We start from the raw sequence: 16,207 nt of genomic DNA, 5'->3' as shown, positions 1-16,207 counted from the left end.
ATCTTCTCATATAAAATCATTACGGGAAGATGTTAATCGTCTTTACAACTTGGTGGAGAGACTCGTTACCGGTTAACATGCTAGAGAAGAAAGGAGGGACCTTTTGGATCCTCCTCTTGTTCCTGGATGGGGAGACCTGTCGGATCCTCCACCTCCTCCACCTCAACAGGGCCAAGCTCTATTAGCGATGGATCCATGTTATGTTGAGAGGTACAAATGACTGAATCCAGTCCCTTTACAGGTGCATCGACCTTCAATGAGGCTGAGAATTAGTTAAAAACAACTAAAAACTCTTTTAAGATTCTGGAGGTGATTGGTGAACAGAATGTTATCCTCGCCACCTTTATGCTTGAGGGAGAAGCAGAGCACGGGTGGGAAGTTAAGCAGACTACTCTACCCATGCCTATCACATGGAACACTTGTTGGAGGCTTTTAATGCTCAGTATTTCTCCGACCACATTCATCATCAGAAGGAGATAGAGTTCGCCCAGCTTAACCAAGGAAGCCTCTCAATCACTAATTATGCTAGAATATTTACAGATCTTAGTTGCTACTCTCCCAAAATTACATCTGATGAAGGGAAGTTGGCCCAAAGATTTTAGTGGGGTCTTCGTCCAGAGATTAGGAATCTTTTTTTAGTACTGAAGCTTTGTACTTATCAACAAGTTTTAGTTAAGGAGCAACTCATTAAGAGTACTATTGGGATCTCTGTACCGACATCAAGTAGTTTCAAGCCTCTAGTCCCCTATAAAAAGCCACTTCCAAGTCAGGGCCACCAGAATAAGAGACCTAAGGTAGCTCACCCTGTCCCACTGCAAACTTTGCCGGCCAGACAAGATCAGAGTTGCGTTCATTGTGGCAAGAATCATGGGAACGTCCAGTGTTATTGGCTCAACAATGCCAGTTTTAGATGTGAAAGTATCGATCATCAGATACGTGATTGCCCCTAGCCTCAGTCGCAAGCTAGACCAGCAGTCTCAGGCTGAGTTTATGCCATCACAACTAAGGATGCGAAAGCTGCTCCTGACGTGATTTAGGGTACGTACCTTATTTGCAAGCACATAACACATACTTTAATTGATCCTGGAGCCCCATATTCTTTTGTTTCACATACATTTGCACCATATTTAAGGATTGTTCCTGTGTCTCTTGATTTTGTTTTAGTAGTGTTTACCCCCATAAATGGTAATATGACGGCCAGTATAGTTTATAAGTTATGTATTATAGAAGTCGCAGATAAAGAATTTGAGGTAGATTTACTATTATTAGATATTAGGGATTTCGATGTGATACTAAAGATGGACATGTTAGCAACTTATCATGTTACTGTTGACTGCTGCCACAAGAAGCTTATAATCAATATTCCTAATCAAGTATCATTTCGTGCTAATAACCTTTCCTTTTTCTTCTTAATTATTTGTGTATAAGGAAGATAATATGTTGATTTTAATTTATGTGATGTGATTTAACAATCTTAATATGTAATATATAAGATAAGTAAAAGGGCTGATATCCAATAAATTCCAGTAGTCAGGGAATTTCTAAATATTTTCCCTGAGAACCTACCAGGATTATCTGTGGACTGAGATGAGGAATTTGACATCGATCTTCAGCAAGGTACTCAACCAATTTCATTGGCCCCATATAGGATGAGCCAAATCGCAATGAAGGAGTTTGGGAAGCAGGTTCAAGAACTTTTAAATGAGGATTTCATCTGATATAGTGTGTCCCATTAGGGTGTTCCAGTCACATTTATAAAGAAGAATGGCAGGACATTGAGATTGTGCATAAATTATAGGGAGCTGAATAGAGTTACAATAAAAAATAAGTACCCCCTTACCATAATTGATGATCTCTTTGACCAATTGCAGAGTACACGGGTCTTTTCCAAGATTAACCTACGTTCAGGGTATCATCAGATAAAGATAAAAGCTGAAGACATTTCGAAGACAGCTTTTTAGACTAGGTATGGACATTATGAGTTTCTTGTCATGCCGTTTGGGTTGACTAATGCACCTGCAATCTTTATGGCCTTGATGAATAGGCTCTTCAGACTGTTTTTGGATCAATTTGTCATAGTCTTCATTTATGATTTCTTGGTCTACTCTAAGAGTGAGGAGGAACATGTTTCGCATCTGGTTCAAGTTTTACAGATTATTAGAGACAAGAAGTTGTATGCGAAAAGTGTGGTTTTTTGCTCGATCAAGTTTCCTTCTCAGGGCATGTAATATCAAAAGATAGTGTATTAATAGATCCCCGTAAAATTGAGACTGTGTTAACTTGGGAACAACTTACTATGTTCAAGGGCATCAGAGAATTTTAGGGATTAGCTGGATATTACCGTAGGTTTGTGAAGGGATTTTTCAAGATTGCAGCTCCTCTTACTCGGCTTACCAAGAAAGATGTCAAGTCCGAATGGGGTGAAGCATGTGAGAGAAGTTTCACATAGCTCAAGCAATGGTTGACCACAACTCTTTTGCTAACTTTATTGAATGAGACTGGTGAGTATACTATACACAATGATGCTTCTTATTAGGGATTGAGATGTCTTTTAACGCAGCATAGATGGGTCATAGCGTATGGGTCTAGACAACTAAAGACACATGAACGGAATTACCCCACTCATGATTTAGAGCTTACTGTAATTATTTATGCCCTGAAACTCTAGCGTCATTATTTGTATGGTGAAACATTCAAGATTTATACTGATAATAAAAGTTTAAAATATATTTTCACTCACAATGATCTCAACATTCACCAGAAGTAGTGGATAAAACTATTAAAAAATTATGACTGTAAGATCTTGTATCATCCAGGCAAGGGTAATGTAGAAACAGATGCAGTAGGAAGAATGTAAGTAGATCTTGTATCATCCAGGCAAGAGTAATGTAGTAGCAGATGCAGTAGGAAGAATGTAGGTACACTGGCTTGTATTATGGTTTCCGGGTGGAAGCTCTTAGAGGCTATGCAGGAAATTCAACTTCATGATCAGGCTGAAGCTGTTTACTTATCCAGTTTGAAAGTCCAACCTGTGATACTACAACAGGTCAGAGATGCTCAGTTGACTAACTCTACAATAAATATTAAATAGGTAGGGTTCAGAGTGTCGGATGATGGATTACTCAAATTTAATGGCAGGGTGTGTGTCTCCCATAACAATGAATTAAAGAAAGACATTTTGATTGAGGCTCACTGCTCCAAATTCGCCATGCACCCGAGAAGTACAAAATATATCAGAATTTAAAATCTCAATTTTAGTGGAATGGTATGAAAAGGGACATCACTAAATATGTTTCTAAATTCCTTACTTGTCAGCAGGTGAAAGTAGAACAATAGCGTCCTAGTGGACCCCTCCAACCTTTGTCGATACCCGAGTAAAAATAGGAGCACATCACCATGGATTTTGTGATTGGATTACCCAAGACCGGAGCATGCTATGATGTTATCTAGGTGATCGTGGATAAGTTAAGCAAATCTTCCCACTTTCTAGTAGTAAAGATGACAGACTCTTTTGATAAGTTAGTTAGAACTTATGTCCATGAAATCATAAGACTTCCTGGGATTCTAGTTTCAGTGATATTCGATAGAGATCCGAGATTTACCTCTAGGTTTTGGACAAGCTTTCAATAAGCCTTGAGCACCCAGCTATCCTTCAGCACTGTTTTTCATCCTCAAACATATGGGAAATCAGAGAGAACCATTTGCACATTGAAGGATATGTTACAAGCATGTGTTTTAGATTTTGGCAGATCTTGGGATGATCATTTGCCACTGATAGAATTTGCTTATAACAACAGCTACCAAGTAAGCATTGATATGATCCCCCTATGAAACGTTGTATGGCTGACCCTGTAAATCACCAATTTGTTGGGAAGAAGTTGGGAAAAGGAAGTTGATTGGCCCAGAGATAGTAGACGAAATTATGGTAAAAATTGTTAAGATCAGGAAGAACATTCAGGTAACCCAGAGTAGATAAAAAAGCTATGTAGAGAATCGAAGAAGGGTCTTGAATTCGAGGTGGGTGATCATGTTTTTCTGAAGATCACACCTCTCAAAGGCATCAATAGATTCGGGAAGAAATAAAAGCTAAGCCCTCGATTTATTGGCTCATTTTTTGTTTTAGAGAGAATTTAAGCAACTGTCTACAGACTAGTATTGTCCCTAGAGCTATCTCGAGTTCACAACGTATTCCATGTATCAATACTACGAAAGTACAATCCTAATCTATCTCATGTGATACCTCACAACCCTCTTTCAATTCAGAAAGATTTATCTTATAAAGAAGTGAACATGTCATTGTCTTAGACCAGAAAGAGAAGGTGCTTTAAAACAAAGTGATTCCCCTAGTCAAGATCTTATGGCAGAACCATACTCAAGAGGAAGTCACTTGAGAGCTAGAAACAGAATTTCGAGACAAATATCCCCATCTATTTAATATTTTTTAATTTAGATTAACTTTATGTAATGATATTTTATATTAATAAAATAAATTTGGAGGACCAAATTTTTTTTAAGGAGGAAGGATTATAACAGACCCAAAATGACGTCGTTTAGGGTACGGAAAAAAAAAAAAAAAAAGACCAGAGGTATTTGCTTTTGGTTGGAGAAAGGGGAGAGGCAGAGGCGTACACACCTCTACCACAAGCTGGGAAACGTGGGAAGGAGACCTGCACGACAAGGAAGAAGAATCGTGTAGGGCTCCTCCCGCCCCTCCTTATAAAAATAAAATGAGGGGAGGTGATCAGTGCCGGAAGATAGAGAAAGAGAAAAAGAGAGAGAGAGAGAGAGAGAGAGAGAGAGAGAGAGAAAGAAAGAAAGAGAGAGAGATAAAGAGGGAAAAAGAGAAAAAAATGGGGAGAGAGAGAGAGAGAAAAAAAAACAGGGGGAGAAGGTTGCGACAACCATTAGTCGACAACTGAGAGGGGAGATAAGGAAGGAGAAGAGGAAAAAGGAAAAAGAAAACGGGGTGCTGCGCGCGGCAGTGTGTGAGAGATGGGGGCGGTCCGCGCGGTGATTCCAGGAGCATTTGACCATTCTACTGCTCCCTCCAGCGCGATTCCACCAGGTTGTTCCAGATCCGAGGGCATGAGGCATTATGCAGTAAATTTCAGCCATTCTGCAATAGTGATCAATGGTGAACGGTGGCGATCAACAGCGAACGATAGAGACGCGTGGTGGTCCGGTGGCAGCGTGTGTGGAGGCACACGGACTTCTGGTGGTTGCACACGGTGAGTTCTAGGGACCTGGTTCGGGTAGGTGAGTTTAAAAAAAACCCTAACAATTTATTGTTTTAGATTTAAGGTTTATTATTCTTGTTTAATTTTAATACAACAAATTACGTATCTGGTTTATAATTAGAAACAATTTCAGACACGAGTGTTTGAAATTAGGGGATAACCAGCTCGTTACTAACTCGAGACGGATATCACTGTAACATGCTGATCTTGTACATCGGGAATAATTTCACGGGCAAGATTTAAATGAAATTCAAGTAAGTGCGTAAATATTTACAAATATAATTTAATCTTTCTAAGATATTAAAACTGTGATATTTAATAATTAGTTATTAGGCACATGATTTCGACAGAATGTTTCTACTGATTGTTGTGTTCTTATTTATGTTCGCTACTGAAATTATTGATGAATTATTTTGTTATGTTTTGGTAACTGAATTCGTGTATATACTGGTTGCTATGTAATTGGGAGTATATTAGGAATTGGCAGAAGAGTCTATGGTGATGAATGGTTATAGTATGCGTGTTATAGGTATAAAATGTATTAAATAATAAAAATTAAAAAATTTATTACTGAGATAAAATAAATAGATAGACAATAAAAAAATTTAGAAAACCCATTTAACTGGTATCATCGAGGGGTGGGTGTGTGTGTAGCATTTGGTATGTGACTGTAGTGAACCCTACCCGTGGATACAGTTTTAGTCAGACGTGACAAAATGATAAGAACTATGAACTGAATACTGTGTACTGCAAGCTGTAAACTATGAACTGAATACTATGTACTGCAAACTGTAAACTGTCCATAATTCCACTCCTGAATAGTGAAGGACTTGTTAGGAGATCGTTCAATTTTTATTTTAATTCGAATAGTACTTAATGTTAAACATTCTTTTTATGAGTGTTTATTTTAGAATTTAGACATGTTTTATAGATACTAATATATTTTGAGCTAAATATGCAATGAAAGAACTTTTTATTATTTTAAATTTGCTGCGCGAAGTATTCCTATAGATTATTTTATCATGATATAGTACGCATACGATTAGAACTCTAAATGAGAGTTCAGACTGTCACATATTATTTATCACTCTGATAAATTTTTACTGAAAGTGTAATGTTTTGGGCGTGAAAAGCAAAAAGTAGGTGTTGATTGAGATTTTTTTTCCTTTTTGTGAATACTATTTTTATAGAAATAAGGGTTAAATGTCAATAGAAAAAATGAATGAATTAATTGCTTTTATGTCTAGATTTTACACATAATTCATAGCTTTATTAAAATAAAAGTAAAAATATCAACCACGTAGGGATAGAAAGCACCTGTCTTTTTAATCATGCATATGTCACATTAAAATATTTATCCCAATAAAATGGGTAATTTTTTTTTCTTTGAAATAATTAAACCAAAAAACACTTTTTCTAATCTTTAAACATCTAAAATAGAAAAAAATATATATATTTTTTCTTCATTAGTTTAATTTTATGTTTACAAAATCTTTTATTAATTTCAATCATATTACAATGTTCGAGCTCATTATTGTACTTGGTACATTTATAAAACTGAAAGTGATAACTTAAAATTTTTTAAAAAATAATATTTAACAAATTAATTCAATACATTATTGGTCAAATCTACAAACTCCACTTTATATGTATTCAACCATTGTCTGGTCAACGTATACGTGTAAGGTAGCTGATATAGGCATATCAGACTCGACAGTTACACAATTATTTGATATATTACGTAGAATGTGATTAGGAAATTTAGAAGTTGAATGAAGTGTATAATGCACATTCTTGATTAAGTTTGAAAATAATAGCACTCTAGAAAAATCAATGGTCCAAGTGGTTCCGTTACTCCATACTGATCCCTTAGCAATAGTTGATTTAAGCACCATTCCTCTTACATTATTTCTATCAATAACCACTTGATCAATTCTAGTGAAGGATTGATTTGATTGATCCAACTGAATTATTTCGATTCCAGTATAATCGCCTGAAAACATGTTATCAACGATGTTGACTCCGCTAATAACTCCCTTTATTGATTTGATCAAAATGAATGCATTGCCAAGAAAGAAAGAGCCAGTTATGTGAAGTTGCACCGGATCCTCCACCACAATTCCAGTGAAGTCAAAATAACAATTGACAATTCGATTTTGGGTAAAACCTGGTGCTGCAACATAAATCCCCGTGCCTCCCCATCCTGTAGCCTTATTATAACAGTGCACCCCTGTAAGTATATTTGCTTGACCTGTTACCAAAATTCCGATAGCTGCTGAAAAAATCACAACATCGGTGATCACATTGTCATTGCTAGCAATGTTAATTCCGATGCCAGAGAAATGTTTTTCACGGTGGTCGCCCCCTGCATTGATGTGCTGGCCGATGAAGGAGTTTTTAACGTAGGATTCATGGCCTCCTTGGATAAAAATGGCATTAGTAGTAAAATGTGAAACATAACAATTATCCACGAAAGTCCTTAATGAATTAATTATGGCAATGCCTCCACCTCTCAAATTGCAATTCACCATAAGATCCCTAAGTGTAATGTCTTCATATAATATTGAAGTTGATGATGCCCATAATTCAATCATATGTCGATCAGTAGGAAAATCTTTTGATGCAATTAGTGTTCCTCCATGAATCTGGAACACAATTATTAAGACTTACTATAAATATATATATATATATCACCACACAAAAAAAGATTGTAAGGTGAGAGTTGTACCATAAAATTCCCACCACCAAACTCAGGTAGACGCAATGGACGACTAATCTTGTATGTTCCACCATCAAGGAAAAGCTCAGAACCTCCAAGATTAGTTATACCCTCCATCAACTGACCATTAACTGTTGACTGGAAGGCATCCCAAATTGCTTGATTGAGTGCATCAGTACTGTCTGATTTTCCTGTTGGATCTGCACCATAATCGATTGGATGGTACATACGTGTATGTTGTAATATCTGGATCACATGCAAACCTTATTACTTTTAAAAATAAAATTGGTGCAATTAAATACTTAAATATCTTTCTTCAACATATATACATGCATGTAATGTATATATACTGATAAAACCAAGAAAATCCAATTTGCAGAAGAAGATAAAAAATGTAAACCATTTTTTATTTGTAAAGATTTGTATAATTAGTTGTTGGTATACTTACCGACGGAGAAGGAGAAGTATGGGAATTTTGGGAAAGAAAAGAAGATTTGATGGAAGCAATACCCCGATGATAATTGCCAAGACCACCATTGTAGGAGCTCTCTCCAAAACCCATAATTATTATACTTACGTATATAACACTCATCAACACCTTCTTCATCATCCCCATTCTTTTAATAAATTCCAAAATGGAAAATTAACTCCACATAAATATGGAAATCATATACCTGAACTCTCTTATATGTGTGTGTATATATATATATATATGTGTGTAACATATATAGTAGGGGGAGAAGAGAAACTTCCTCGTTCTTGAAAAGTTGAAACTTTGAGGAGACTAATCAGTGCTCTTAACAGAAATTAGAAACTAATTGCTCATTTTGAATAGTAATTCCTAGCTCTTATTGTAATTATTTTGAAGAGGTTTACAGTTTTGTCTTTGTTATTATTATTAAAATAATTTTCTATGATAAAATATCTTTTTTTTTAATTAAAATATATTGATTCTTAATAGAACCTTATTTAAATACAGAATCAATCATATAATTTTTTAAAAAATAATAAAAAATTAATGTCATATAAAATTTATGTAAAATTAGAATATATATTTTAAATTCTATTAGTTTTGAGAAATTGAAATTTATTGTTTTAATTTAATGTAGAATTTTATGAGACGATTTTTTTTTTTTTTTGGTTTATCATAATTATGTAAGTTGGATTGTTTTCTAATTAAATTAATTACAATTTTTTTTAAAAAAAAAATCCGTAATATTCGTATATTTATATCAAACATAACCTAAGAAAAATTTTCTAAAAATTTTAAAAATATTCCTTAATAATATTTCAATTTTTCAAGCCTAAATTTGGGTAGATTTTTTACAAGTAACATTTATTCAACTAAAAAATTGATAAAATTAAATAAATTACACATTATAAATTCTATAAAATTTTGATAAATTTTAGAATTCATTGGTGTAATTCCATATTAATTCTCATGTGAATTCAATTTCTTTTTATTTTTCTAATAAAAATTACACACCTTCTAAATTAATTAAATATAAATTTTCAAATAAAGTATAATATACTTTTTATACTATTACAAAAAGGAAAAAAAAAGCATAGACTAAGAGTAAATGTATATATAAGACTCGTGTGACAAGGATTACGCATCAGTACGCCACCATGGACCATGACCATTGAAATTGTTGGTTTCTTTGTGGAAAATACACTTAAAGATAATATATATATATTTATATATATGCACACATGTATATATAATAATTATAAACTACAAAATTAGGCAAGAGATATTTGTTATATAGAAACGTGGTCAACATTTCTGTGGCGTGACCCACGACTAAAATTAGTACCAAAAAATTGAATTAATTTCATAAGATATGCCTTAGAATTTTCTTTTATGTTAAAAAATTAAAATTTGAAAACAAGATACCCAGAAGCTATAAGTTTGGAAAACGTGGGTGTACTTGAGCTTTGACTAAATATCCCCTCCTATTCATTCACAAAAAAATAATAATAATAATAATAATAAATAAATAAGAACAAGACAATAATAGAATGTGACTGTATTTTGTTCTTTGGTTCATAACTAGAAATATCACCATTATATTTAATTCGGTTGTAAATAAAGTTGATACTTTTTAATTTGTATCTGATTGAAATTATATTACGTGCATTTTTGTAATTATCACATAATTGAGATGATTAATAAGTAACACAATTATATAATAATTAACAATTAAAAGATTCATAAATAATTAAAAAATGGGGAAAGATCAATAGGTTTTGAAAACAAAAGTTAATAATGTGTTTCTACGACGTCAAGGCATTCAATGGAGACGAGAGTGTTTTGACTATTAATCAACAATAATAAATGAATAATGATAAAAGCTCGAGGTCGTGCCAATGTTGGAGTGGAGATCAATTGACAATAATTTGGGATTATAAGAAAGCGAAAGAAAAAAAATATATGTCAAAGGATCGTGGATCAAAAGGAAAAAAAATAATAATAAAAGAAGAGGAGGAGAAGAGTTAGGTTGAGATGGGTAGAGGAACGGGTTACCATCTAATCCACCACAAGGGATATACAAACATCTACAAATAACAAGTTATAGAACGAGTGAGGGTAAAAAAATTATAACTCAATAATGAATATGGAGTATATATAACTTAAATAGCATACTCGCCTCACCCCTAACCCATCCTCATTTCCATATGTATGATTAATATATCTCTACTTTTATTTTAAATTTTTTAAATTAATTTTCTTTCGTATCAAAATATTTTATAAAATAATTTTATTCTCTTGTAATTAAATAGAATATACATTTTTAACTTACAACTTGTTTTCATTATACTTATAGATTTATTATTAAATTTTAATTATTTATAAAATATTTTTAGAATAAAAAATAAGTAAATATGGCGAGTTTTCATGTGAAGGAAGCACGTTTCAAAGATAAAGAATGGTCAATTCAATAAAAAATATTTAAAAAGTTAGTCATCATCATTTTAATCTCTATTCTAACAATATTAATTTTGATATACAAACTAGTGTTAGCAACCACAATGTTATGAGCTCAAAGTTCTAAATAATACTACAATTTTGATTAAAAAAATAAAAATAATTAAAAATAATGTTATGAAAATGAATAGAAATAAAGAAAATAAAAACAAAAAGGTTAAAAAAATTTTGGCTTCCTCCAAAGTGTATCTCACTTAATATCATATGTGCTTCAACTTATCTATACCAAACTTCTATTCCACATAAACAAACTAAAAATAGAAATTGTACACCCGTGAACTAGAATAATATTTATACAATTAGCAAATCAATGTACATCTTTTGATGCAACAATTTTTTTACTGAATCTTTACGTGACAGCTATATAAAACTGATAATAAGACAACAACTATACTCATAGTAATAAAATCTATCACATTTATTTTCATTTTTTCGTAACGACATTTGTTTTGATGCTAAAAAAGAGTTTTTTTTTTTTTTCTTTAATATTCATCAATTAGGAATTATGATATCTTATTTACAAAAATCAGTTGCTAAAACATTGTGATTATTGGATGTTTATAGTTACTTGTAAATTTATTTCGTTTTATGTTTTTACAACAAAAATTTTGCTGTAATTAAGACAATAAAAGTGAGGTTTAATTACTTGTTCTAATATAGAATTGGTATTTAATTAGGTGGTTAATAAAGTTCTTCAATAAAATTTGCTTTCTCAAATAGTTTTTATTATTAAAAAAATTGTAAGCATATATTTAAGCATGAAAATGGAATTCGTGTAAATTCATTTATAATATTTTCATGGGAAGAATGCTGTCATGGCGAGGTTAATTTATGATAAGAATATTCACTATATATATCTGGATAGGATAACATTAGTGGTGAACTATATATGGTTATAAGAACCAAGCAATCCACCTCTTTTATAATAAATAAATATATATATATATAAGTATATATAGATAATATAGATATCATATATAAAAATTCAATGGTTAACCTTGGATATCTCTGTTGCAGACACCAATCTCCAAACCACATGTTTCTTTCATTTGTAATTACAAAGCAAAGAACAAAACATTAATCGGTTTCAACAAAATATTTTTCTGCCTGTTGTTTTTCCAACCCTCCATCCATTCCTGCCATTTTATGCCTACCTTTCTTCTCGTACTTCCATTCTTGTTTTCCCAGAAAATTACCAAGAAGGAAAATATTTCCTCATGCTCTTAAATCTTGTAATCCATCAAGTTTTCAGTGATTATTTAACCATTGCCTTAGCATTACAAACTGTATTTTGCTAATGGGTGCGCACGTAGCTAGGCTTGTGCGCACACCATCTACAACATTAGTTTTTTTATATTTTATAATTGATATAATATTATCATATTTCGCACTTATGTCGAATGGAGATTCTGATTCAGATGCTCTTTTGAAATTTAAAAATACTATAGCGAATAACTCATTCGCTCTTACAACTTGGAATTCCTCCACAAGTCCTTGTAATGGAAACACACCAAATTGGATTGGTGTACTTTGTTATGGTGGAACCATATGGGGTTTACAGCTCGAAGGCATGGGGCTAAATGGAACTATAGATGTAGACTCGCTTGCTTCAATGAGGTATTTGCGTACAATAAGTCTTATGAACAATCATTTACAGGGTCCAATACCTAAGATAAACAAATTGAATGGACTGAAATCTTTATTTCTATCAAATAATCGATTTTCGGGGGTGATTCCTGATGATGCATTTCTGGGTATGTCAAATTTGAAGAAAGTTTTATTGGCAAATAATGGCTTTTCGGGTCCAATTCCTTCTTCCTTAGCTAACTTACCTAGGCTTTTAGAAGTGAGACTTAATGGCAATCAATTTCAAGGACGCATACCAGATTTTCAACAGGCTGATCTCAAGTTGGCTAGTTTTTCTAACAATGATTTAGAGGGTCCAATCCCTCAAAGCCTAAGCTCAATGGATCCAACCTCATTTGCAGGTATCATCTCTTTCTTAATATTCTCCTTTTTTTATTGAGCAAAGAATTATCATGCATCACAATCATCAAGACATAACATGATTCAAACTCGAATTATCATGCTTCAAACGTCATGCTACATACTTTTTGGTTGCTTGTTATGCATACATATTGTAACATTTCCCAAGTACCACTAACCCAATAATTTTTAGAACTCAAATTATTGGTTCTCAAAAATTTAACATTAAATTATTAATAGTGTGTAAACTTAAATTCTAATATAGAGTTCAATAATCACATATTTTTATGTTGCAATGTTAAGACATCACCTAGATATGCATATATATGTATATGATATGATGGTTTTGTTCAAATAATACCCATTATAAGTTTGACATTGATTCTCATAAAGAAATGAAACATGCAATTAATTAAGAAACTTTCTCTCTATGCAGGCAACAAAAACTTATGTGGATCTCCTTTGGATCCATGCCAATCTATACCAGAACCCATAACTAATAGCCCCCCACCAAATGCTCCTCCAATAAACAATGTAGTTCCTTTACTCTTGAGAGTTGCCATTATTGCAATAGTTGTAGGGTTAATACTAGCTCTAATTGCGGTGGCACTGTTTATATTCCAATGGAGGAAACAAAAATCTGAAGCACAATATTATGAGGCATCACTGATGGAAGGTTCAAGAAGAAAATTACCAAGCATTGCTAGACAAACAGATCAGTCATCCCATAAGTTAGCCCCTGAAGTTACAAGTCACTCTAGAAGGAGAGATGATGCAGGGAAACTTTCTTTCGTACGAGATGATATCGAGAAATTTGATTTACAAGACATGTTGAGAGCATCTGCTGAAGTTTTGGGAAGTGGAACTTTTGGAGCTTCATACAAGGCAGTGATAATGAGTGGACAAACTTTGGTTGTGAAAAGGTATAAGCAAATGAATACAGTTGGGAGAGAAGAATTTCATGAGCACATGAGAAGACTTGGGAATTTGAAACATCCAAATGTTTTACCTCTTGTTGCATACTACTATAGGAGAGAAGAGAAGTTGTTGATTACTGAGTTTGTTCATAATAATAGCCTTGCCAATCACCTCCATGGTATGTGCATGCCTTTCTCTCATACTTTTTTATTATCATATATAATTAGTTATAATATGATACTAAACAGAGTAATTATTATATATTTTAAGAATACTGATAAATTAATAAATATCGCAAATATAAAGATAACAGAAAATTTAATATTAAATTATGAGTTATGTTGTAATAAAATTTAAATTTCTTTCATTCTAGTTTAATATTTGAATTCATAAAATTATCTCAAATCGAAATTTTTAGTGAATTTTTTTATACTGTAATAAGAGTTCTTCTTCTATACCAAGAAAGCAAATCTTTGTTAGAGAATCATGAAAACCAAAATTTTTGAAGTCTATGTATCTGTTTATACACACACACATATATATATCAAGTCATCTTTATTCTTAAAATATTTGGATTAATTTTGTAATTAAGAAATCTAAGATATGTGAGGAATGTGTTACAGCAAATCACAGCTTGGACCAACCAGGATTGGACTGGATGACTCGATTAAAAATCATAAAAGGAGTAGCAAGGGGTTTGGCTTACTTATACAGTGAGCTGCCATCATTGACCATTCCCCATGGTCATTTGAAGTCTTCTAATGTGCTCCTGGATGAAACCCTAGAAGCAGTTTTGACAGATTATGCTTTAAGGCCTGTAATGAATGCTGATCATGCTCACTCAATCATGGCTGCTTACAAATCACCAGAATATGCACAGACTGGAAGCATATCCAGGAAAACAGACGTATGGTGTCTTGGAATTCTGATTTTGGAATTGTTGACAGGAAAATTCCCAGAAAACTATCTAACACAAGGGTATGATAGTAATGCAAGTTTAGCTACTTGGGTAAGTTCAATGGTTAAAGAAAAACGAACAAGTGAAGTTTTTGATGGGGAAATGAGAGGAACAAAACATAGTAAAGGTGAAATGATAAATCTATTGAAGATTGGATTGAGTTGTTGTGAGGAAGATGAAGAGAGAAGAATAGGGTTGAATGATGTGGTGGAAAAGATTGAACAATTGAGAGAATCTACCATTGATATTGATGATCAAGATCCATTTTCTGCAACTGAAACTGATCAAGTCAATTTGTATGCTTCTAGGGTGATGGAGGATGATGCTTCTTTCTCACTCAATCGATGATTTTCGGACAATTATAAACAAACTGTATGATCCCAAAATCAAGAATTTCAACAAAATTATATTGTAGTTGGGATCAGGCCTTGTTCAATTGCTAAGAAAGGAAAATGTGAACTTGGGATCAACATATAGATATAGGTTTAGAATTTAAATTTGTATCATTGATTGAAGACAAGGAAACCAAAACCCTTAACCCCCAAGAAAAAGAAAAAAAAAACCTTAGGATTGTTAATTTTTTTGTCTGTTTTTCAATTTTCTGATAATTATTGAATTCAAACAAAGTTAACTAATTGTTTCTCAAATATCAAATAAGTTAATTAGACATTTCAAAAAATTTAATTAATTATTTTACTTACCGAAAAACAAAAATAATAATTTTAAGCATCGGGGTTGAATTATAGATTCAAGTGACCTACTTATACTCCTTTTTTTCTGAAATATGATTGTTTGGATTTTAGCTATATTTACTGTTTTAATTTTTTAATTATTTAATATATAACTTATGTTTTAACTTACTTTCGTAATTTTGTTAAATTTTTAATTCACCAATAATTAATTTATAGTTAAATTAAATTTGATTTTTGTATTTAAAATATTAGTAACCAATTATTAATAATTCGGAATATTTTTAGTTCTATCTTTTGGTAAATATATTTCTTGTTTTATGCAATTTGAGATTATATGATATGTATTATACTTACTCATGACTCTAAAAATGTAAAAGTTATTAACCATTAATTATATATAACACTAGGGTATATTGAGTAATGGTAATTATTTTATTAAATCACCACTAGATGTGTAATAAAACAAATTTAAAGTCTTCATGTAACGGCCTCGGAAATTTAAAATGAAATATGTGTATTAAAAATGTTAAATGCGGAAGCGAAGTCAAAATTTCGATTAACATCCCTTACACTAAAACCAAAAACGTGCTCAAAATATAAAAGATCAAACTAACTAAAAGAGAAATTCGAAAGTAAAAGATATGAATATGACTATGGAGTCTTTAGGCGTCCCCTTCGTCGTCTTCTTGCGGAACGGGCTCGGGAACA

At 32.4% G+C, this 16,207-nt stretch overlaps 2 protein-coding genes across 2 annotated transcripts; one reads left to right on the top strand and one right to left on the bottom strand.

Annotated features, from left to right (window-relative positions):
• Positions 1–6,863: 6,863 nt before the first annotated feature.
• LOC110807340 (polygalacturonase QRT3-like) lies at positions 6,864–8,663 on the bottom strand. Its single transcript, XM_022032459.2, has 3 exons — positions 8,405–8,663; positions 7,966–8,202; positions 6,864–7,882 (listed from the first exon to the last, which is right to left on the bottom strand). Exons 1-3 carry the CDS (start codon positions 8,570–8,572, stop codon positions 6,881–6,883), a joined length of 1,407 nt encoding a protein of 468 aa, XP_021888151.2. The 5' UTR covers positions 8,573–8,663; the 3' UTR covers positions 6,864–6,880.
• Positions 8,664–11,971: 3,308 nt separating this feature from the next.
• PRK4 (Leucine-rich repeat protein kinase family protein) lies at positions 11,972–15,304 on the top strand. The gene is made up of 3 exons (XM_022032444.2): positions 11,972–12,933; positions 13,368–14,027; positions 14,473–15,304. The coding sequence occupies exons 1-3, from the start codon at positions 12,243–12,245 to the stop codon at positions 15,153–15,155; spliced, it is 2,034 nt and encodes a 677-aa protein (XP_021888136.1). The 5' UTR covers positions 11,972–12,242; the 3' UTR covers positions 15,156–15,304.
• The last annotated feature ends 903 nt before the right edge of the window (positions 15,305–16,207 follow it).

This window comes from Carica papaya, chromosome 5 (assembly GCF_054855325.1).
Source record: "Carica papaya isolate Zhongbai chromosome 5, ASM5485532v1, whole genome shotgun sequence".
Lineage (NCBI taxonomy): Eukaryota > Viridiplantae > Streptophyta > Magnoliopsida > Brassicales > Caricaceae > Carica > Carica papaya.
This window is presented reverse-complemented; position numbering and strand designations above follow the sequence as displayed.

Excerpts from the sequence above, each read along its gene's own strand:
- LOC110807340 (XM_022032459.2), bottom strand. The coding sequence starts at position 8,572 with ATGGGGATGATGAAGAAGGTGTTGATGAGTGTTATATACGTAAGTATA. Across the intron at positions 8,203-8,404 it reads ATACTTCTCCTTCTCCGTCG|ATATTACAACATACACGTAT; the intron begins GTAAGTATACCA and ends CATGTGATCCAG. Across the intron at positions 7,883-7,965 it reads TTGGTGGTGGGAATTTTATG|ATTCATGGAGGAACACTAAT; the intron begins GTACAACTCTCA and ends ATTGTGTTCCAG.
- PRK4 (XM_022032444.2), top strand. The coding sequence starts at position 12,243 with ATGGGTGCGCACGTAGCTAGGCTTGTGCGCACACCATCTACAACATTA. Across the intron at positions 12,934-13,367 it reads GGATCCAACCTCATTTGCAG|GCAACAAAAACTTATGTGGA; the intron begins GTATCATCTCTT and ends CTCTCTATGCAG. Across the intron at positions 14,028-14,472 it reads CCTTGCCAATCACCTCCATG|CAAATCACAGCTTGGACCAA; the intron begins GTATGTGCATGC and ends AATGTGTTACAG.